This window comes from Quercus lobata, chromosome 10, assembly GCF_001633185.2.
Source record: "Quercus lobata isolate SW786 chromosome 10, ValleyOak3.0 Primary Assembly, whole genome shotgun sequence".
Classification (NCBI taxonomy): domain Eukaryota; kingdom Viridiplantae; phylum Streptophyta; class Magnoliopsida; order Fagales; family Fagaceae; genus Quercus; species Quercus lobata.
This window is the reverse complement of record NC_044913.1, coordinates 1,464,816-1,489,336: the sequence shown is the minus strand read 5'-3', so window position 1 is coordinate 1,489,336 and position 24,521 is coordinate 1,464,816. Positions and strand designations below refer to the sequence as shown.

General features: G+C 40.0%; 1 protein-coding gene across 1 annotated transcript; it reads left to right on the top strand.

Annotated features, from left to right (window-relative positions):
• The first annotated feature begins 8,554 nt into the window (after positions 1-8,554).
• Positions 8,555-24,340, top strand: LOC115963470 (ankyrin repeat-containing protein BDA1-like). The gene is made up of 3 exons (XM_031082473.1): positions 8,555-8,586; positions 22,036-22,703; positions 23,486-24,340. Exons 2-3 carry the CDS (start codon positions 22,095-22,097, stop codon positions 24,338-24,340), a joined length of 1,464 nt encoding a protein of 487 aa, XP_030938333.1. The 5' UTR covers positions 8,555-8,586; positions 22,036-22,094.
• Positions 24,341-24,521: the final 181 nt, after the last annotated feature.

Below are 24,521 nucleotides of genomic sequence, written 5' to 3'. Positions count from 1 at the left end.
ATGTATAAAAGTTGGACTTTAAAGTAGAGATAGGGATGGAGATAATTTTAGTTTTATTAGTATTTTAAAATTGGTAAAATCTATTTTAAAATTAAATTCAAAATTCAAAAAAGAAGGTGAGAATGACATGGCTACTGATATGGCTCAATATGAGCATAGCAACATTAAATATTGTGCTTCAGCTTTTAGTAATATATAGATATACATCATTTTATTGAAACACATGACAAAATGTCAGTCATACAAGTAGCATTTGGCTGCACAATACAATACAACAAACAATAATAACTAAGAACATATACATATTCATGCTTCAAAGCCCACATATTACTCTATTTGCAAGGATTCTTTAAACTTCTTGCTCCCACATAATCTAAGCCTCACTTCATTTCTAATAATATGGAAAATAATCACTTCATTTGAGTCCAACTATGTTCCAAACATAGAAGCCTTATTGTTCCAATCACCAAGTCTTTTGAGTCTTAAATCTTCATCCTTAGGACAACAAATGTTTGCCTATGAAACTTTGGCTCCCACTATACAACCTCTAGAAAGAAAAACATTGAAAATACTCTCTATTTTTTTGAAGCTTTTAATATATTTTCCTTAACAACCTAAAAAAAAAAAAAAGTTAAGAAAGCCATGGTCTTTATCTATACTATATATAAATGTTTGACTCTGTAAAGTTGAATTTATTCAACTATGTGTTGGTTTTGTTCTGTACCAAATTTGCTTGTAATTCAACATTTAGAAACCTTGTATTTGGGTAGGAATAATGTAAGGGTTGTGTGTAAGAGATTGTGAAGAATTGATCAAGTGTGTGCATCAAAAGGCTTCTCATGACTAGATTTCATGACTAACTTACGAGTGGTGACTCGCCAGAATCCAATACACGTGTGAAGCATGTAGGAAGTTGATAGCTGGATCACTACAGGATAAAAAGTACAGTCTGGCCATTTTGTTATCTGGCAACTAGAAGTCATGACTTGTCCCAGTAGCGATTAAACCTTGTAGAATATGCATTAAAGTGAATTGCAGAACAAATTTGTCAACCAATCTTAATAGTGTTCAAATAAGGCCATAGAAGCACAATGTCCATGGCAATGATGCTAATTAAGTGTTTAATATAGTAAATTCCTGTGTAGCATTTAAGAAACATCATATTAAAATAATAAAGAAGAAAGAAAAGGCCAAAGGAGATAAGCATGTCTTTAGATAGCACTAGCAGCCAACAAACACATTAATGTACAACCTTATTTTCCCTCATTTCACTATTCAAACAATATTACAATTTGTAATGGGAAACTTTGTCTCAACTCCGCATGAAAACTCATAAAGGTAGTACCTCAATTGACACATGCAATTGTTATACAAGAATAGATATATGTTAGCAAGCACAATTTTTTTTTTTTTTCTAAAATACTATGAATATATATACACTTTCTAGGATCCTGGGCCACATTCTTAGTATGTCCACCATGCACATCTAAAGTGAACTAGTTAAAAAATTAATGCTTTATGAATAATGCCAGAAAACATTATTATAAAAATAGCTTTGTCAAAGACTGGACATGTAATGGAGAAAAATAGTGCAAGGAACATGAAAGAATAAATAAATCTAAACTTTACAAATTTGAGTCCATTTAAAAACTGAATAACCCCTAAGACATCAATTTTGAATCATAGAGTACCAAGTAGCGATTATTTTATATCATACTTAAACAAGCCAAAACACTCATTCTGACAGAATCATGTGCAATACAACTGCTTAAACCTTCCAACACCTAAAAAATGTTTGTTGCACTAAATTTACTAAGTTAATAGCAATTGTAATAAACAAAATATTTGGTAAAATTCCTTGGCTAAAGGTTTAACAAACTTACTCTACCATGTATGCTTCCCTTTTTGAATGTCACAGTAATACAAAGAATCAAATCACCAAATAATAGAAAAGACTGAAGTACTGTATTTTTATTTATTTATTTATTAAGGGCTTTAAGATTTGGCTTCCATTTAGGCGGTCAAATCTATTTTTTAATAAAGATACATCACATATCTTGTTTATGCTCCTTTTCATTTTTTGGTCAAATAGAAAAGCCAACCACAAGTTCCATCTTCAGAGAAATACAGAATATATCAAACCTAGAGTTAGCCTACTATGATTCCATAGTACTCTAACAAAGATGATTCCAGTGGTTTCTATGGAACAAGAATGATGAAAATGATCTTCTTTGACATGTATGAAACAAGACAAACCACAAAGCACCAATGTAGCAAACATCATAGTACTAATAACAAAAGAGCTAAAACCATAGCAATATTGAGCATGCTTTCATAATTTCAAAATATCCAAAAATGATAGTAGACATCAAATAATAAGCCAATAATCAAACAATTCAAACATCTCAGAAGAGATGTATCCTACTTGTCTACCCTTAACTATCCAATCTTAATATCTTACTCTGAAGATCAACACTTAGAGTCTACAAAATCAAAACCTTTGCTCTGATACCACAACTGTCACGCTCCAAACCCGATACTCGGATTTGTGACCACGACCGGCATGCTAATATCAAACCTAAACCTGATATTAACAAGAACCACTTAACTTTTACAAAACTTTTACCAAAAGCTTTCTTTTTCTTTTCAATCCTTGTTTCTTTACTTAAATTGTATAACCTTTGACTTGACATTCAGAGCACCTACATTGTACTCCAAAGAATAACATAATCCACAAATCATTTAATTTCCACACTTTTACATAATACATCGCTTGATACTTTAACGTATACACAACTTTCATTTGATCCTAAAATACACAATAACTATAAAGCTAAACGTCAGAATGCTAATTTAGGATCTATTCATATAAAACTAAAACTAGCTCCTTCCAAACTCGACTAAGGCTCCCTCTGCTCCAAAATAAAACCTGCTAACTGAAAGAGTGGAAGGGGTGAGCTACACAGCTCAGTAAAGGTAAGATATATGAGAATTCAATAAGGATGCATGTAACTCAAATCATTTCATTCTATGCATATTCGAATAGGAGAACAGCTTTCCATGCATAGTATTTTATACTATTCAGAATAATAACTTATACGCTTTTCATAGAAAAATAATTGTTCTCCCTTTTTTTTATTAGAATAATATTACCAAAACCTTTCGGATTAAAATTCTTTCATTTCCTACAAAGTCGCCATATATATATTCTCATTACAAAATAATTATTTTAACTTAAATAAAATAATCGACAACTTTGTATTAAAATAGAAACGTCTTGACTAATAAGAAAACTTTTCTTTATAAACTTCTTCTCATAAGATACTATAACTTTCATGATCATAAAATTTAACGTTTCATAAAAACAGATATCTGATAACTTTTAAACATAAACTTGTACTTTCATCAGAAACTTTATCTTTATAGCATAACAGAACTTCAGAAACTTTTATCTTTAATGAACATCTTTTCTTTTCATCATAAACTTCTTTTCATGAGAGCTTTTAACTTTTCATAATGCATTTAAACAAAAGAATTCTCTCATGATTAATAACAAAACATAGCTGTTCATAACATATTGGTTAGTCCATATCTAATAAGCTGTATAGAGAAGGCCTCATCACATTTGGGTGCCACCGTGTGTATGATATTGTCCCCTTTGGGAGGCCTGATGGCACATCCCCTCCAGGTTTTGTTCCTCTCCGCTGTTCGTACACATTGAGGAGAAAGCCTTAGTCAGATTAGAGTTACGGGCAACCCCATTTCCTCTACTTTAAATGGTCTAGAGTTACGGGCAGCCCCATTTCCTCTACTTTAAATGGCCAAACATATAACATTTTTCCATGGAAAGCTAGTAATTAACCCCTACTAGCTGAGTTCATATCACCAGAGGACATAACCCAAAAACATTTCATACTTTTACATTATACTGAAACATCTTATTTTGCATAACATTTTATAATAATAACATTTCCATTCTTTCCTTTAAACATCATGTTTGTGGAATCAATAATAGCATCAATATGCTGAAATCATATACATAAGTTTTTCGAAAGCTCACGAACATATCTTTGTCAGAATAATAATTACATGCCATATCTCTAATCAAAAACATTTTAATGCATAATATACTTTAAAATAACCTCATGACTTACCAAATGCCCATATAACTTATCCCTTACCTGAAAGCAGAGGAACCGAGAGCCTACAGTCAACGGAGCTTAAACTTGGATATTGGCAACACCTAAACCATAAATCAAAACTTATATCTATCTATAATTTCCTTGTCATAGACTTACACACTCATCTCAAAGCCTATCTCTTAGAATCAAGGAAGTCCTAATCCCACCTCAAAGAGGTTCCCACAAACACAAAATGCATTCATCAAACCACATGATGTACTAAATCATAGAGAAATCAATTCATAAAATTTATATATGATTCTAACATACCAAAAGATGAGCATACAAAATTATAGCTCAAAACATTCAACTTAACTTTAGAATTAAATCCTCAAAGTTAGGCATGTCCCTTACTGTTCACTGTTCTATTCCAACAGCATATGCCCCATTTGTAAAATAAAAAGGGGTTGTCCAAACACATCCAATTTTCATGAAATTTTATGTAAATACTCCTCTATATGTCCAGTATAAATTATAAAAATTTCAGAGTCAAAGCATAAACCCATGATTTTACTAAAAATTACACAAGACGGCATACTCAAATTTGTCCTGACAGAATTTCATGCAACTTATAAATTAAACCATTATTTTTATATTAATCCAGATGCTGTGAGACCAATTCAATAACAACCACAAGTGTCTTAGGTTTCATTGGAATTATCCTGGCATCCAAATTCACTATATACAATTTAATACATAATTTTCTTGTAGTAAACATCAAATCTGTCACAGAGACAGCTTCAGTACATATTCTTACAAAATTATCAACAAATAGCAATAGGTCTTAATCTCATTTGGGTATTTTCATACCTATATTATACATATTAAAATATGTTAATAAGCATTCAATTGATCAAAATATCATCAAACCTTCAATCACTAAAATAGAATCATAATTCAGCCTATAAAATCAGGACAGAAGATAAAGAAATAGAAATAAACAAATGAAGGTTTGATTACTTAGCCCTAGCAATTTTTTTTTTTTTTTTTTTTTTGATAAGCTAGCCCTAGCAATTTGAAGCTGAAATTTTGGTGTTAACCCTTTAATTTCTTCTTTAGAGAGGGATATTTTGTGTTGGTGAGAAAGGGAAGGTTGCCGTGTAGAAGCAAAGGAAGAAGAGAGAAAGAAGTAAATGAGCTGGACTTTCTGGTCTGAGGCAGCCAGCAAAATAGGATAAGAAGGAGACTTTTGGGGCACAAAAAGAAGGTAAGAAATGTGGACAAATTGGGGTGGAATACGTGGGATGCTAGGAAGAAAATCACACCCACTTTTCCACCTTTTTATTTTTTCTTTGCATTCACACTTGTATAGATATATATATATTCTTTGCATTCACACTTATCTACAAGACTAATATTATTTTACACACACATATATTATTGTTTTTAGAATGAATGGTTTTGAAAAAGTTTTACAAATAGATGAAAAATACTCCAATTGGCGTATTATTAAATCATACAAACATGTTAGATTCTTTTTAAAATAACATAATTGTATTATACACCTTTATAATATTAGGTGCAAATGATAATTAGAAATGTCTCCAAAAAATACTGTTGACAGGGTAAGATTTATGATCCAATAAAGCAGAAGAAAAGTTGAAACTTTTTTCTAAGAAAGAAGAAAGAAAATTCATATTATTGACATTTGAATTAAGAGAAATGCTAACGGATGTTCTTACAGTAATAGTTAATAACTCATTTAAAAAAAAATTATGGGAAATGGAAAAAAAAAGTAATTAATGTTTTGATATTTTCTTTTTCATTTTTCATAAAAATTGTGTTAAAACTTTTTAAAAATAAATTTTTAACTATTGATCTAAGAACATGCCTAGCTTGACCCTTGAATTAACAGTATGCTTTCGTATAATATGGATGACAATAAACCTCGTCTTAAGGCAGTGGAAGTAAACCGAAATCTCATAGACTATCTTATTATTATTGGATGTAAATGAAAGTTTATCAAAAACGCGGTCAGACCTTTACTGCGGTACAAACGCGGCTAAGAAATCGCGGCTCTATCCTATACCCGCGTGAATGGAAAAGGACTAAAGAAACTGCAGAGAAAAAGACAAAACAAACATGGCTGGGTAGACTAAAATCGCTGAACCAAAAGGGGTCGTAGGGTGTTGACTAAGCTTACTTCTCGAGGAAGTCTAAGCTTACTTCTCGAGGAAGTAGAAGAAAGCTGAGAGAGACTGATTCGACCGCTTTAGACTTCCGACGCTGTTTCATTTTTCCAAAGGAGACTAGAGAGTGCGTAATCATATATAGCGGGCGATCAATACTTAATATGGGAAAGTACTAAAGAAACTGCAGAGAAAAACACAAAACAAGCATGGCTGGGTATATATATAATATTATATTGTGATATTCACCCACGCATCTCTTCCACAAGGTATCATAAATTCTGAGGTCGAGAAAGGTCTCCTCCTTGGTCTTCTCCTTGGTCTTTTCTTATCGCACTATCTTTTGCATGGAGCTTGTTTTTCACTGGTAAGACTCTCAGAGTAGCACTTTTTTCTTTATATTTTATATTGTTTGGCATGTATGTATATTATATAGCTATAGCTTCAAATTTTGTGTTTATTTTGGTATACGATAAAGAGAGGTATGGTATGTTGAGCCTTTCCTTCAACTGATCTGTGTACTTACAAAAGTCATTTTTTAAGGGTAATTACTTACGCATTAGATGACTGAAAAACGAAAATTTTATTTTGACTCATATGTTCTAAATATTCTGATACCAATTGAAAAATCTAGTTTAGAAGTCTTGTAAGTACTGGGTCAAGTTTCAGTCAAATAAGCATATATATAGCTAGCAAAGGGATATCAGTATATCACATACACATACACCTACACATTTCTGCTATTTAATATTTAGTTCAGTCCCAAAGAAAAAAGAGAGAGAACTGAGATGAGATACTTGAGGTTGAGGCGATGAAGACTGGGTCAGAGGCATTTAAAATGATAAAAGGTGGAACTTAGTGGGTAAGTTTTGTATTTTGGCATCTAAAATTTGATTTTTATATTATTTTTTATTGGGTAGTTAGTTTATTAGCAATTTAATTTTTATTAATTTTTTTTGTTGATTTTAAAATCTGTTTGAAAAGTGAGGACCAATCTTGGTTTTTTATTTTTTTTATTTTTTTAAATTTAATAGATCTAAAATCTATTGGAGGTCTTTATTGGGCTTGCTATTATTATATATTTATTTATTTAATATTTCAGTTCAATAAAAAAAAAAAATTAGGCTTTTCCTTTTTGTTTGAAATGGCCTTATATATTGTCAAAGGATTAATTATGGACTAATGTTTAATTTTATTAGGCTTAAAAAAATCTGAAATTACAATATTGGTCTTCTAAGTTTACCTTACGTGCGCAAATTATAATTAGTCTATTAAATTTTAGATAAGCACAATTGATCCTTCAAATTTTAAAATTGAATTATATTAATTTTTTTAATAACTATCTTTACTAATGTTTAAAATGACGTGGCATGTTTTCTAATGGTCAAAAACAAAACCACGTCAACCACACTTTATTTATCACATATCTACTCTTTTTTTTTTGCCTCAAACTCTCTCCCTCTGCAAAATCACTGTTGCGACACCATCACCGAATAGGGGACCCTTAAGCAGCAAAGAGCATAAGGAGACATGATCTGGCGGAGATGCTTTCCACTGCCATTTACCTCTCCTTAAAAAACCCAGAAGCTAACAGATGGAACTTGACCCAGAGATGTTTGATCCCAATCTTGTTTTATAAGCTTCACTTTCATAGGTTTGCTGGAATTTTATTAATGTTTGGGTTTTACAGAATTTGAAATGAAATTGGCTCAAGTTGTTTATAGATTTGACTTTTTTGAATTATTAAATTTTGTAAATCCTTTCTCCAGTGAATGGGAGAGAGAAAGGTACTTGTACTTTGCTCCATGGCCTTATGGACCTGTGCCTCTGCCAGCAGATTGAAGCTTTCTTCCATCCACTACGTGTACTAGACCTCTGTTAGATCTTCGATTTGGTAGCAATGATGTTGCAGAGGAGGAAGTTTGAAACATTATATACATGTTAATTTATTCTGTAATTTTTTAATTAAAAATATGCCACATCATTTTAAAAAAATATTAAATCATTGTTCCGTTAGTTCATGTAAGTAACACCACTAACGACAGTTAGTAAAAGAATAAAACTTGAGGAACCAATTGTACTTACTTGAAACTTGAAAAACTAATTAAGCACACATGCAAACTTAAGGGACTAATATTGTAGTTTCGCCTAAAAAAAATAGGGTTGTAACACAAATCCCATTATCTATTTCTAACTGATGCCAATTTGCTTCGAATCTTATATTTTCAGATCCAAAGTTAGATATATGTTTCTTTACTTCTTGGAAAAACTCTAAGGTATTTTTTTTCCCATTGTTCTTCTCTCCTTTTTATTCTTTAAAATGTTATGTTGTTTACATGAATATCAAGTGGATATGTATATACATATATATATATATATATATATATATTTATATAAATAACATTAATAGTACTGCTATAATTGAACATGTTGCATAAACGCTAGTTACAATCATATATATATTTTTTAATTAAATGGAAGACATCTTTCCAATCCCTTGTCATATAAATATGATGAATATCTAATAAGTAGTAACCTTGAAAACAAATTATTGCCTTTCCTTGATCAGGATTAGAGACAAAATCGTGTGAAATTTGGTGATGTAAATGGAATCGTTGTTTTTTAGGCAATTCTCTCATTTAGGTGTCCATTTTGTTAAAATTTTTGATTAAATGGAAGACACCTTTCCAATCCCTTGTCATATAAATATGATGAAAATCTAATAAGTAGTAACCTTGAAAACAAATTATCGCCTTCCTTGATCAGGATTAGAGACAAAATCATGTGAAATTTGATGATGTGAATGGAATCGTTGTTTTTTAGGCAATTCTCACATTGAGGCGTCCGTTTTGTTAAATTTTCTAATCATGGTAATTTTTTCTTCTATTGTTATTTTTGGTTTAGTATTTTTTTTTTAGAAAATATTTTTTGGTAAAATTTATATTTAAAGTAAATTTTCCTTTCATTATAGTTTTCAAATTAGAAGTCTGAATAAAATCACTAAGAATTTTATAGATCAACTAACACTTCTTTATGGTTTCAATGAAAATGTTCAGGGCCTATTTGGTAGCTGTTTTCAGGTATTTTTGTTCAAAATAATGTGAAAATTGTGATTTAACAAGTTGTGTTAAAATATGTGTTTAAAGAACATATAATGTAAAAAATGTGTTTGGTACCATAAAACAACATATTTTAAAATGTGAAAAAACATAATTGTGAGTTTGGTAAGTGTATGTGCTTTTAGAAAAAATTGGTAACTTTTTTGACAAAAATAGTTTATTTTATTTTTATTTTTTTTTATTTGAGGGGAGAGAAACTCTCACCCATTCCAGTTAGACATTCCTCTCTCCCTCTTCTTTCCCCTCTTTCCCTCTCCGCATTATAGGACCCAACAAACCAAAAATCTGCAAAATATTTAACAAAATTACACCCCAATTAGCCAAAATTGAAAACCTCTTCTCTTCCCACATCTATGTTCCTTCTGATCTGAATGCACTAACATACAAATTTGCAAAAGAAATTCAAAATAGTTCACAAAATTCCAATTAGCAAATTCCATAAGATAACCCAACACACCAAATCTGAAACTGAAGTGAGAGTATTAGCTAAAAGATAGCGTGCAAGAAAGAAAGCAAAAGAAGAAGAAGAAAGAAGATATCATGCAGGAGAGAAGAGAGGGAAAAAAAAAAAAAAGAAAGAAAGAGGAGAAGAAGAGAGCATGGCAACTTGCAAAAGAAAGTGGAAAAGAAGAAGAAAAATGAAAGAAAGAAAGAAAGAAGAATTAAACAGAGTCTGCAAGAGAGAGAGAAAAAGAAAAAGAAATGTCTTGCTAGAGAGAGAAAGAAAATATGATTGTCTTGTCAAAATACATATTTGTTCTCAAAATACAGTAGTTAAACACCATAAATAATTGAAAACTGTGACCCAAACACTCTTAACTAAACTCTCCTACCAAACACAAGTTTTATTTTTAGGCCTACAATTTTTAGTATTTAAATACTAAAAACTATTGTTTAAATACTTTGACCAAACATTCCCTTAATGTTCAAATGCTCCCTTCCCATTTTCGCAACTACCAAATTATATATATACTTTTTAAAAAGTTTGAATAATGTCTTGTCAATTATGGGTTCATAGGATTTAATTATGTAATTTACTCAATTTTGTTTCTTTTTTTTTTTTTTTTGGCCACCTTCCGTTCTTTTTTTTTTCTTTTTTTTTTTTTTTTTTTTTTTTTTTTTGGCCACCTTCCGTTCTTCTATTTTTTTTTTTTTTTTTTTTTTTTTTTTTTTTTTTTTTTTTTTTTTTTTTTTTTTTTTTTTTAGTTTCACTCCATGTTTTACACAAATTATGGTTTCCTAGCCACTTTAGGACTTCTTTCCTATATATTTTTGGATGTAGTCTCTTGGGCATTTAAATTAGGACAATGTTTAGGTATAAAGTTGGTTGTAGTTTAAAGTTACTACTCCCACTAAAAAAATTAATATGACTAAATATTTTGAACATATAATCATTGAATTGCATGTTCTTTATATCTTTGACACAAATGTCAAATTTCATGCTAATTGAATGTTATTTCTTATACAATCTATAAACTTATTTTTTTATGGATAATTTTATATTACAAAAACTTAAAATTTAAATATTTGATTGATCACATAACTATTGATTTTTGACATTCTAAAATTATGCAAGTATGGAGAATATAAGAAAAAAATGTAATTCAATAGTGGATTTTTCAAAATTTACATGTAATAAAAAGAATTTGAGTGGAATTGTACCTGTAAGAACCAAGTACGAGGCCTATGGGCCTTGGATTATTATGGGCTCACAATCTATTTGTAGTGGGCTTGAAGATTTCCTACTATGGGTCGTTCTCGGCAGAGACTCAAAGCAACGCCCAGTTTGATGTTCACTCTTTCCCTCTTTTCTCTCCCAAAAAAAAATCCCCTTTCTTCTCCCATCTTTCTTCTATTTATAGCCAAGGTTAGTGGGAAGATCATGATTACAGCCACCGTTTGTGCCATTGAAGGTCCAATATCATTTGATTTAAGTGGATGTTTAGGTGAGAGGGCGGTGCTGCATTTATGATCTTGGAACTTGATTCCATCTGGACCGATAATGCTCGGCAGCACCGTCTCCCGTGCATACCACATTTTCCCGGGAATAACTCATGTACATGACCGGGAACGTTTGACCGAGCCCACCTTGGAACTTAATACCCTACACCTGTTTGTTATTTATGAATCCCCGGGAATGGCGTAGGACGACTGGACCTTTCGGCTGGGCCTGTGGCCAAAGCCAGTACGGGACAAGGCCCAGGGCCTGTATGGGCCTGGGATCACCGCACTGTACAATTGGGGCAGGGCCCGGGGTCTGTATGGGCCTAAGGTCTCGGTGCCGTACAATAGCCCCCCCTTGATTCATACTCGGTCATCGAGAAGAATCAAGGAGCAGCATGGGACCTTTTGACCTCGGGAGTCTTTTAGCCTGGGACTTCTGGCCGTCATTTCTCATTTAATATTCATCTCAAAAGACGCGCCGTTTCGCGGCGCCAGGCGCAGTCGTCATTATTGCCTGACGGTTCGAGAACCGAAGCGACGTGCGGATTGGTTATGCTTGGCGTTCGTTGGACTGCTCGTAGACCGCGCCCATTTAATGCTTGATTCAGACGCTTCTTCTTCCTCCATTCATTTTTCTTTCCTCTATAAATAACCTCCCTCTGAACAGCATCCCATTTTTCCTCTGCCAATCTTTAGAGCTCTTTTTCTCTGCCGACCACATTTCTGTGCGCTTGCTTACCCAGTGTTCTTTTCCTCCTTAGAACCCAAAGTAAGTTTTTCTTCCCCTTCCTTTTCCTTTCAACTTTCATTTCTTTGAGTTTACTTTCGCATTTTTAGGCGTTATAGATGGGTTACTCTTACCTCCTAGAGTCCCCGGCTGCTTTGGCCACCTTTAGGAGTAAATTTAACATTCCCAATGACGTGGATGTGGCCTACTGCCATGAGAGCGATATTGAACTCCACCGAGGGCATGGTATAGCCTTCTTTCCTTTGATGTCCATTCTAGAAGGTGGGGTCAGGTTCCCCGTGGATCCCCTCTTAATAAACACACTCACTTACTACGGGCTGTGCCCGGACCAACTTCCCCCCAACTTTTACCGGGTAGTTAGTTGCGTCAGTAAGTTGAACCACACCTTTAACTTACAGTTAGACCACCATGACATTAACCAAATGTATAGGCTCTGTGGGAGCAAAGCCACCGGTTATTACCTAAAGACAAGGGATGCACGGGTACGGCTGATATCATGCCTACCTGATTCGAACAGGAACTCCGCCAATGAGTTCGTTAGGGTGAGCGGCAATTGGTTTGCCGGGGAGTTTCCTTGCCCCCTTACGCCGCGTGAAGTGGGTTCGTTCCATCCCCTTCATATAACTGCTTTCTTTCGCCTCTCATTTTCTTCCTCTCGGTAAAAAGAATTTTTATGATTAGAGACTAATGCGTCATTTGATCTTTTGCAGACGGCAAAGTGTTTGTGCAGGACCTCAGAGTCGTCCACGCCAAAGACTTAAACTTCGTCCTCCGCTCTGAGATATACGTGCATTGGGACGGGCAACTCCGGGCTTCGCATTTGATCCTCGGTGTGGAGCCGGTTTATTCTACTTGGCAGCCGTTCAAGCAGGCCCTGATAGTTGACAGCCCCCTGCTGTCGTATATAGACGTTCGGTACGTGAACTTTTTACCGCCGAGTCTTACAACCGGGGAAGCGAGGGAATTTGGCCGGCGGGTTACTTGCGCAGACGAGCTAGCCCCTTTGAGAGACGAATCCGCGGAAAAAGCATCCCGGCGCATCAGGGAGTTAGCCCACGAAGCCGTGCAGCAAGGCCAAGCACAAGAGCAGCCAATCCCCGAGAATCCGGCCGCCGTGAACCAACAACAAGTGATAGAAGCGGCCGCCCTTTTAGCTAGAGCTGCCCGGCCTAAGGGAAAGATGGTATCTAGAAAAGTGCTGTCGGTAGAACGGTTTGTGCCCGGTGCCCGACAATCCAATCAGCCCCCTACTCCAGAGGGCCGGGGTCAAGGGCCGCAGCCTTCACCCCCACCGCAGGCCGGACGTGCCCGGAAGAAGCAAAAGGTCACCGATCAACCTTCCACTTGCCCGGGCGAGGTCGCTGCCCAGACTCCTCCCCGTCCAACAGGTGGTATTGTTATCCGTGAGCCGCCGACTGAAGCCGGCACGGGGGCCGCGTCCTCCTCCCAAGTGGCTCCTGCGTGGGAGCCGAAGATCCTTCTGGACGGCAAACCATTGCCGTCAACCGCCTGCATTCGGATGTGGGATAAAGGCGAGGGCGGCCGTATTGCCCAATCTTTAGCCGAAGCTCTCCAACTTCCCGAGGATGTGCATGCTTTCGAGGATGGATCCGAGGAGTCCGTAGGGCGCCAGTTAGAGTGGCACGCCATTGCGGTAATTTTTTTGTCTATCTAGTTCTTCATACAGGTTTCCTTTTGCCTTTTTTCTAACTTTTGTCCTTGCTAGGCTGCTCAAATGGCCCACATTGTGGCTGCTCGGGCACGGGAGCTTGCTGAGGAGAGCGAGCGCGAGAAGGAGGCGCGCGAGGCGGCGGTGAAAACGGCTAAGGAAAAACTGAAGGCCGCCGAGTCTGCTGAGAAAAAAGCTGCAGTTGCCGAGAAGAACCGGTCCCTTGCCGAGAAAAGGTGTGCGGAGCTCCTAACCCAGCAGAATGAGACGGAGCTTAAGCTAGCCCAAGCTATCAGCCTTAACACCTCCAATGCCGAGGAGATAGCTGACCTTAGGGCAGGCTTGGCAGCCGCGGAGCAGAAATGGTATGATGTCGGTTTTGCTGATGCCGAAAACTCTGTAGAGCCGGTGGTTGCTCGGGCTAGGAATATGGGCTTTGAGGCCGGGTGGTTTGCCGCCCTTCAGGCAATGGGTGTTCCTGAGGATTCGCATCTGAGAGACCCCGGCCAAATCCCATTCCCGAGCCCCGCCCCTGCTGCTCAGGGTACCCCGGTGGCGATTGACGAGGAAGAGACAGCCAGTATGAGGGAGCTGGTTGAGCAAATCGATGCTCACGCCGAGCCTGAGGAAATGGAAGTCACCAGTATCCCGACTGTGCAGGAGCTTCTCGGTGAGGCCCCGCCTTTTTCTTTGGCCGGCCAGCAGGAAGTGATACCGCCGAACCAACCTCCCCGCTAATTTTGCTTTTATCTTGCTTGCTCATTTTTATTTTATTAGTTTTACTTGCTCACATCACCGGGATGCGGTGACCGAACATTTGTTTTATTTTGTTGGTTTTATTTACCTATGTCACCGGGATGTGGTGACCGAACAATTGCTCTACTTTAATTAGAAGTCCGTTTTCTTTTTCCGTTTGAATTTGTCGAATGAAATTATCTCTGTTCGTGTTTTGCTTGAACCACGCCAGTGCTATGGCGGCTTAATGTAATAGTACCCCCGAGAACCATTTACGCGGCGCTTAGTGTATTTTGAGAGCGCTTTTTGACTTAGTATTTGAAAAAGGGTCGGGTTAGGCTTTGGCTGAACCGGGAATCGAGCCGAGGGTCAGGTTTTCGTACTTAGAGAATTATTTGTAGGTTTCCACCTGCTCGGCGATAGTGATCGAGCCGAGGATCAGGTTTCTGTCCTTAGATTATTATTTGTAGGTTTCCGCCTGCTCGGCGATAGTGATCGAACCGAGGGTCAGGCTTCTGTCCTTAGAGACTTATCTGTAGGTTTCCACCTGCTCGGCGATAGTGATCGAGCCGAGGATCAGGTTTCTGTCCTTAGATTATTATTTGTAGGTTTCCGCCTGCTCGGCGATAGTGATCGAACCGAGGGTCAGGCTTCTGTCCTTAGAGACTTATCTGTAGGTTTCCACCTGCTCGGCGATAGTGATCGAGCCGAGGATCAGGTTTCTGTCCTTAGATTATTATTTGTAGGTTTCCGCCTGCTCGGCGATAGTGATCGAACCGAGAGTCAGGCTTCTGTCCTTTGAGATTTGATGGTGATTCTTCCGGCGTACGGCTAAGGAATGAAAAATAGCTTATACAAAAGGATTCATCATGCTCTTAATTTCAATGGGATACAAGTAATGGCTTACACCGATGATTATGCGTAGAACTTCTTCAAGTTGTTGGCGTTCCATGGTCGGGGGAGTGGCCTCTCGTCAAGGTCTTCCAAGTAGTAGGCCCCTGCACCCGCAATAGCTGTGACTCTGTATGGTCCTTCCCAACTCTGAGCGAGCTTCCCTGCAGTCAAGTCCCGCATGTTTCCCACTACCCTTCTTAATACTAGTTCCCCGGCAATGAACTCCCTGCTCTTTACATTTCGGTTGTACCTTTGGGCCAGCTTCTGTTGATACTCGGCAAGACGTATGGTCGCAGCCTCCCTGCATTCTTCTAGCCAATCCAAACGCTCCATCATCAGGTCGGCGTTCTGTACGGGGTCAAACCCGGCGACCCGTGCACTGCATAAGCTCACCTCGGTTGGTATGACTGCTTCCGAGCCGTATGTCAGGGAGAACGGGGTTTCACCCGTGGATCTCCTAGGGGTCGTGCGGTACGCCCATAATACACTGGGTAGCTCTTCCGCCCATCTTCCCTTTGCTCCGTCCAACCTTCTTTTGAGCCCGTTCAAGATAGTCTTGTTTACCGCTTCAGCTTGGCCGTTGCTTTGTGGGTATGCCGGGGTTGAATACTTGTTTTTGATGCCAAGCTTACTACAAAAGCTCCGGAAAGCATTGCTGTCGAACTGCAGCCCATTGTCTGATACCAGCGAATTCGGCACCCCAAACCGTGTAACTATGTTTTTCCATACAAATTTTTTCACGTCGGAATCCCGGATATTAGCCAAGGCCTCTGCTTCAGCCCACTTTGTGAAGTAATCTACAGCCACCAATACAAAACGGCGGTTCCCCGTTGCCCGGGGGAAAGGCCCAAGGATGTCAAGCCCCCATTGTGCAAATGGCCACGGGCTGCTGACAGGATTTAGCTGTCCTGCAGGTTGATGGATCATTGGGGCGTGCTTTTGACATTGTTCGCAACTTCGTACGTATTCGGCGGCATCCTTCTGCATCTGTGGCCACCAAAACCCCTGTGTCATTGCTCGGTGTGCCAAAGATCGTCCCCCGGCATGCCCGCCGCACACTCCCTCATGCAGCTCGGTCAGGAGCTCTTTGACCCTGTCTGGATGTAGGCATAAGAGGTAAGGGCCTGCAAAGGATCTTCGGTACAATTTTCGGTCTGAAGACAGCCAGTATCTGGGAGCCATTCGCCGAATCTTGTTGGCCTCGGCCTCATTCTCCGGAACTTTATCCTCGGCAAGGAAGTCTATGATCGGGCTCATCCAACTTGGACCAGCTACTGCCACCTGCGCAATCTCTACTCCGGCTTGGTCGGGAACATTCTTCACCTGGATGCTTGGCTCCTTTACAAGTTCTACCGTGATGAGCCTTGGCGTATCCTCGGTAGCCGATGAGGCTAACGTGGCAAGAGAGTCAGCGTGCTTGTTTTGTGACCGGGCTACCTGGGATATCTTTACCGTTCCAAACTGACTGATAATCTGCTTTGCCGCGCCGAGATAAGCTTTCATTCTGGGGTCCCGAGCTTCGAAGTCCCCAGTGATCTGATAAACCACCAGTCGAGAATCAGAGTAGATCTCTATGTCCTTTGCGCCCAGATGTAATACTGCCCTCAATCCGGCCAACATGGCTTCGTATTCGGCTTCGTTGTTCGAGGCTTTGAACCCCAGTCTGAGGGAGTGTTCCAGTCGTATACCCTCCGGGGTGACAATGACAATACCAGCCCCGGCCCCCATAGCATTCGATGCACCGTCCACAAATAACCTCCATGGGCGAATCTCCGTACTACAGATTATTTTGCCTTCATCCTTGGGTGTAAACTCTGCGATGAAGTCAGCCAGAACCTGTCCCTTCACCGAGCTTCTAGGCCGGTATCTTATGTCAAACGATCCCAACCGAGTCCCCCACTTGGCAATCCGCCCTGTGAAGTCTGATCTCTTCAATAGTGACTGCAATGGATACTCGGTGAGGACGAACACTGTGTGTGCCTGGAAGTAATGTGGCAACTTTCTCGTTGCGTGCACCAGAGCCAAAACTAACTTCTCGAGAGGCAGGTACCTTGTCTCGGCATCGACCAAGGTTTTGCTCACGTAATACACCGGCATCTGCACTCCCCGGTCCCTTAGCAACACAGCACTTACCGCATGGTCGGTGACAGCGAGATACATAAACAGATCCTCTCCGGGATCCGGGGCCGTCAACCTCGGCGCCTTTGCCAAATATTCCTTTAGCTCTCGAAAGGCTTCATCGCAGCTCTCGTCCCATAGAAACCCCTTCCACTTTTTCAGAAGCTGATAAAAAGGCCGGCAACGGTCGGCAGACTTGGAGATGAATCTGTTCAGGGCCGCTAGCATTCCAGTGAGCACTTGCACCTCTTTGGGATTGCTTGGTGGTTTGAGGCGGTTCACGGCTTCTATCTGGTCGGGGTTGGCTTCTATACCCCGAGTAGAGATCAGATACCCCAGGAACTTACCAGCCCCCACTCCGAAAGTGCACTTTTCGGCATTCAAGCGCAATTTATACCGACGTAGTATCTCAAACACTCCCCGGAGATCTTCGGTGTGCTGCGACTCAATTCTGCTTTTCACCACCATATCATCGATATAAACTTCAACCGTGCATCCAATTTTTTCTCGGAACATTCTCGTCATCATTCTCTGATACGTAGCCCCGGCGTTCTTTAGTCCGAACGGCATGACCTCGTAGTGATAATTTGCATTCGGGGAGATAAATGCAGTCTTTTCTCGGTCTTCGGGCGCCAAGGCAATTTGGTGGTAGCCCTGGAAGGCATCCAGGAAGCTCATCCTCGGATGCCCGTAAGTTGCATCTACTAGCTGGTCAATCTTGGGCATCGGGAATGGGTCCTTGGGACATGCCTTGTTCAAGTCTGTGAAATCCACACAAACTCTCCATTTCCCGTTCTTCTTCTTTACCACGACAGTGTTTGCCAACCACTTCGGGAAGAATATCTCCTTTATGGCTCCGGCATCCTTCAGCCGCTGTACCTCCAGGTTTACTGCCTCGACGTGTTCCCTCGACGCTCTTCTCGGTTTCTGCTTCTTTGGGGGGAATAACGGATCCACGTTGAGTCTGTGGACAATGAACTCGGGATCTACGCCGGGCACTTCATACGGGCTCCACGCAAAAACGTCCACGTTTTGCAATAAGAACAGCAACATATCTACCCTTTCCCGGTCGTTCATGCTTGTACCTATCTGGAAATACTTGTCAGCATCTGGGAGAATCCTTACCTTCAGCACCTCCTCGGCAACGTCCGCCCCAGCTTCCCCCTGGGGTTTCTGTAATTGCTATGAATTTTCTTTCTCGTTCTCCTCAGTTCGACCGAGCTGTTCGTTCTCCCACCGGACCGCGGCGACGAGGCACTGCCTCGCCACCTGCTGATTCCCCCTTACCACGGCAACTCCATTCTCGGTAGGAAATTTCACTTTTACGTGAAGGGTGGACGGGACAGCCCCCATTGCGTGAATCCACGGCCTTCCCAGGATTGCGGTGTATGGTGCGAATGATCGGACCACTATAAATGTAACTATAACTGTCTTGCCTTCCATGTTCACTGGGAGAGAGATCTGCCCCTCGGGAATTACAACCCTCCCATCAAACGAGACCAACGGCGTGTCATACTTCGCCAAATCCTGGGTCTTTAACCCTAGCCCTTCAAAGAGATCCGGGTACATGACGTCGGCTCCGCTTCCTTGATCAATCATCACCCTCTTCACCAGGAATCCGCCTATCCGGGCTGTCACCACCAAAGCATCGTCGTGGGGTTGGACCGTCCCCTCGAAATCATCTTCTCCGAACGAGATGGTCGGCCGTCCACCTTTTTTCTTCTTTTTGGATGATTCTCCTTCCGCGCAGGCTACTGTCAGTATCCTTTTAGCCGCTGCTGCCCTTCTTGGTGCGGCATGGATGACTTCGATTACCCCCAGGGGTGGTGGAAGGGGATTCCTTTTCTGTTGGGATCCCTGCCCGGTTTCTCGGTTAACGGAATCTGTTACAAACTCTTTTAAGTACCCGGCCCTTGCTAGCTGTCCGAGATGATCTTTTAATACCCGGCACTGTTCAGTCGTGTGCCCCTTGTCTCTGTGATAGGTGCAGTATAAGTTTTGGTTCCTCCGAGATGGGTCGCCCCCCATTTTGTTCGGCCACCTGAAGAATGGCTCGTCTTTGATCCGTTCCAGGATCTTGTGAACTGGCTCTTTAAACACCACATTGACCCCGTCGATCTGCCCCTCTGGTCCCGGCATTCTGAAGTCTCGTTTCGGTTTTGCCGGCAAAACGTTTTGCCGAGATCTCCCCACTAACGGAGCTTTCCCCCTGCTTTGCAACCGGTCATCTTCCAGGCGTTTGTACTCCTCTATGCGTCTCATCAGTTGCCTCATGTCCTCGGGGGGTCTTCTCGTCAGTGACTCCCGTAATTCAGAATCCTCAGGGAGCCCCATTCTGAAGGTGCTTGCCGCAATTTTCTCGTTTCCTCCACCAATCTCGTTATAGAGTTCCCAGTATCGGCTGGCATAACTCCGAAGGGTTTCCCCAACCCTCATCTTCATGGAAAGTAGTGCGTCAACCGGCTGTTGCACCCGGCTACATGTCACGAACCTGCTGCCGAATTCCTGAATCAGCTCGGCAAAGCTGTGTATGGAGCCCTTCCGCAAACCATTGAACCATCTTAGTGCCGTGGAACCGAGACTAGAGGGAAAAACCTTACACATTAATGCATCGTTGTGCGCATGCAAAGACATCATGTGGATGTAATGGCTAACATGCTCCACAGGGTCTGTCCTTCCCTCATACGAATTGAATGGTGGTCGTGTGAATCTGCTCGGCATAGGGGCCCGTTCAATTTCATCGGAAAACGGTGACCGGGCAGCCATCCGTAGAGCCCGGCTCATTGCGTCCATGGAGGCATTGTGGTGTAGACGTTCTTCCGGTGATTCTGATCCTTGGTGATCATAACCGTGCGACCGTGAGCGGTTCCGTCGATTGCGTGGTTCCCGTGATTGCCGGTGCGACTCTTGGGAGCGCGACCGGTCTCGGGACCGATGCGTATTAGACCGGCTGGAGGCCTCACCCTGGTTTCTCCTTTGCTGGGAGTTGCGATTCCTTTCATCTCGCCGAACCCTTGCTTCCAGCTCTAGGTCCATTACCAGTCTGCGTAACCGTTCCAGCTCTCGGTCCCTTTCGTCATGCCGCCGATGCGCCGAGACGTCCGAAACCGTCCAGTGTGTCTGAGCCGATCCTTCTCCTTGTCCGGACCCTTCCTCCCTTCTTGAGTGCTCCCTATCTTCCCGCCTTTTTTGCCTTCTCTCCCTCCATGTTGACCCCCGAGAAGATCCCATGGAGCCGCTTGGTGCACGCTCCTCAGACATCCTCGTCGTTTGAGTCCCAGTCGAACTACAGCTTTGTAGGAGAGCCCCACGGTGGGCGCCAATTGTAAGAACCAAGTACGAGGCCTATGGGCCTTGGATTATTATGGGCTCACAATCTATTTGTAGTGGGCTTGAAGATTTCCTACTATGGGTCGTTCTCGGCAGAGACTCAAAGCAACGCCCAGTTTGATGTTCACTCTTTCCCTCTTTTCTCTCCCCAAAAAAAAATCCCCTTTCTTCTCCCATCTTTCTTCTATTTATAGCCAAGGTTAGTGGGAAGATCATGATTACAGCCACCGTTTGTGCCATTGAAGGTCCAATATCATTTGATTTAAGTGGATGTTTAGGTGAGAGGGCGGTGCTGCATTTATGATCTTGGAACTTGATTCCATCTGGGCCGATAATGCTCGGCAGCACCGTCTCCCGTGCATACCACATTTTCCCGGGAATGACTCATGTACATGACCGGGAACGCTTGACCGAGCCCACCTTGGAACTTAATACCCTACACCCGTTTGTTATTTATGAATCCCCGGGAATGGCGTAGGACGACTGGACCTTTCGGCTGGGCCTGTGGCCAAAGCCAGTACGGGACAAGGCCCAGGGCCTGTATGGGCCTGGGATCACCGCACTGTACAATTGGGGCAGGGCCCGGGGTCTGTATGGGCCTAAGGTCTCGGTGCCGTACAGTACCCTTAGGCTACAACAAATGTTGTTGAATTTTGTCCTTTAAATTATTGATTAATAAAATTTTTAAGAGATATTCTCTTTTCCTTTATTTGGTGGATTATATGTTCTCCTTCTGAATTTAAGGGTTTATTGTTAAGATAAATTTATTATGTTAATTGCGGTGACTCGCTACACTAAGAATGCCCATTAATTGTTTTTCCCTTACAAAATCTACCACATAAAAAGAAATTAAAAAAAAAAATGATGAATTGTGAGGACATTATTCACAAATTATCAGACATTGTTTTGTCCTAAACATATTTTCAATACAAATTTTTAATATCGTAGTTTAATCTAAAATTTAATTGAATTATTGATACTTAAAAAGCAGTTCTTAAAACCTCATGCAATACATGATTAGGAAGGATTTAACCAAAAAAAGAAAAAGAAAAAAAGGAAGAAGATGCAATAGTGGTATAAAGACTTTCAAAAGTCCCAAACTCATCTATACATGAAGAAATATCTCTCACACAAATATGGCATGTTACAACTTTGTTGTGTGCTGCAGTACTTTATTCAAGCCACGCATTAACAAGTTATACCAACGAAAAATCAGCATTCTCTAGAATGGATGAGAGAATTGTAAGGATGAAGCAAGTTGCTGAAAAAGGAAATATTGATGGCTTTTACAACTTAATTCAGGAGGATGTGAAATATTTAGAGTACATCGATGAGTTTCCATTTGTTGATACTCCTTTACACACAGCTGCATCTGCAGGGAACATCCCCGTTGCTATGGAGATAATGAGATTAAAGCCCTCATTTGCTAGGAAACCAAATCCAAATGGGTTTAGCCCCATTGACCTTGCTCTACAAAATGGGCATTCCGAGATGGTGCATCAGCTTCTACATGTTGATCAAGACCTTGTCCGTGTTAGAGGCAGGGGGAATATGACTCCTTTGCATCATGCAGCAAAAAGAAATGATCAACTTGATCTATTGAATGAATTTATGTCAATCTGTCCAGATTCTATTACAGATGTGACAGCACAAAATGAGACTGTTTTACATATTGCACTTAAAAATGACAGTATCGAGTCTTTTAAAACCTTGGTGGGATGGCTCGCCAGCAATTGGTCCCAAAATGCCTTAGATTATGAGAGGAAAATCTTGAACTGGAAGGATGAGAAAGGCAACACCGTGCTGCACATTGCAATATCCAAAAATCAAACTCAGGTAAGATCTCTCCAGTGCTCAATTATGAAAATCCAAACTAACAACGACCTTATATTAACAAAATATGAATAAAAGGAAAAAAAAAAAAAAAACAATAATAATTTTTTTCTTAATAAATTTCAACTCAAACTCTTATTAAAATGAAACTCGATGTAATAATAATGTATTAATTTTCTTTTAACAATTTCTCTTTTAATATACAAAATAAAAAATTAGTGAAAAATATCATCTTTCATTTTATGATGAACCTCGTTTTAACAGTATTAAATTATTAATTGTTGTAAAACTCAAAATTTGAAGTTGGTTTTTCCATGATCGACAAATTAAATAAAATAACATATTTATAATCTCTTTATGCATAAGTATTCTTCTAACTGAAAATTTTAGTATTGCCAGGTAAGGGACACACGTAAGAATTATTTATGTAGAGTCAGACGCATACTGCGACATCATTCATTGTCCGAAGTTTGGATACAAACTAGCAAACAACTAAACTGTCATGGTCATTTGATAAAATAAATATAAATAAATAAATAAAACCAAATAGAGTAATTAAATTATTATTTTTTAAATGACACAAGTTGATACCACTAACACTTTTGCATGTATACAATGTAATATTATTATGATTCATGTAAACTCATAAATTTTCCACTTTCGAATTTGTTATGTATAAAGTTTTTTTTTTTTTTTTTAATAGAAAAAACACTAAAAGTTTACGCATTTGGATTAAGAAATAGACGCAGTGGAATCCTGATTAGTGACAGTGTATATGCATGCAGGCTGTGAGGCACTTGTTCGCTTGGAGTAGTGAGGTTGATGTAAAAATTAAGAATAAAGAGGATAAAATAGCATGGGACATCTTGCAAACACAAACACAAACAAGCAACAGCGAGATGAGGAAGATGCTAATCCGTGTCGGAGCTTCAAAGGGTTCATCTATTACTCCAGATAGTTCTTATGCATATTACCTAAGGCCACCCAAATGCAGACGTCTTGAAAAAATTCGAACCAAGTATGCTCGTCAAATGACGACAATATCAGACTCTAAGCGCAATGCGCTTCTGGTGGTTGCTACACTGCTTATAACAGTCACCTATCAAGCAGCACTCAACCCTCCTGGAGGACTTAAACCAGATAAGGATTCTGATGACGCCCCTTACGCTATATCTTCATGGGTTAGTAATAGTCAGGCTCGTGGACCTAGTCAGGTTAATGGAGCTACTGGTCAGGCTTATATGATATCTATAGCCAATCTTGTGAACACAATCCCCTTTTCGGTGTTCTTGTTTGCTAATTCTGTGACATTTCTTATCTCAAACTCAGTAACTATTCTCCTCATTCCAGACGGGTACATTGGTTGGATGTTATCTGGAACTCAAGCCTTCCTCTGGGCTTGCTATATTGTGTCCTTCGAGGCCATAACCGGCTATCCATGGTCTTGGATTATTCTAGTTTCTATTGTTACAGTGCTTTATCTGATCCTACTACATGCCTTTTCTGTTTGGACAAGAATAAGAAGAAGGCGTCATGGTCAAGGCCCATGTGGTTTGCCGAATCCTTTACAGGGAAAAAAAAAAAGCCAAGCTTGGAGGCTGGAGTTGCGTGTAGAGTCATCACCAACTCTACAGCATTAGCCGGTGATAACTTTCATGCACTACAAAAAAATCGTCCTGTCCCAGCGTTTTTTTCCCGGCGTTTTTACAAACCGCCGTAATAGATAAGCCTGTACCAGCGCTTTTCGAAAACACTGGTATAGGAAATCCTATTACGGCAGCTCAAAACCGGCGCTTTATAAAGCGCTGCAATAAGAGGCCT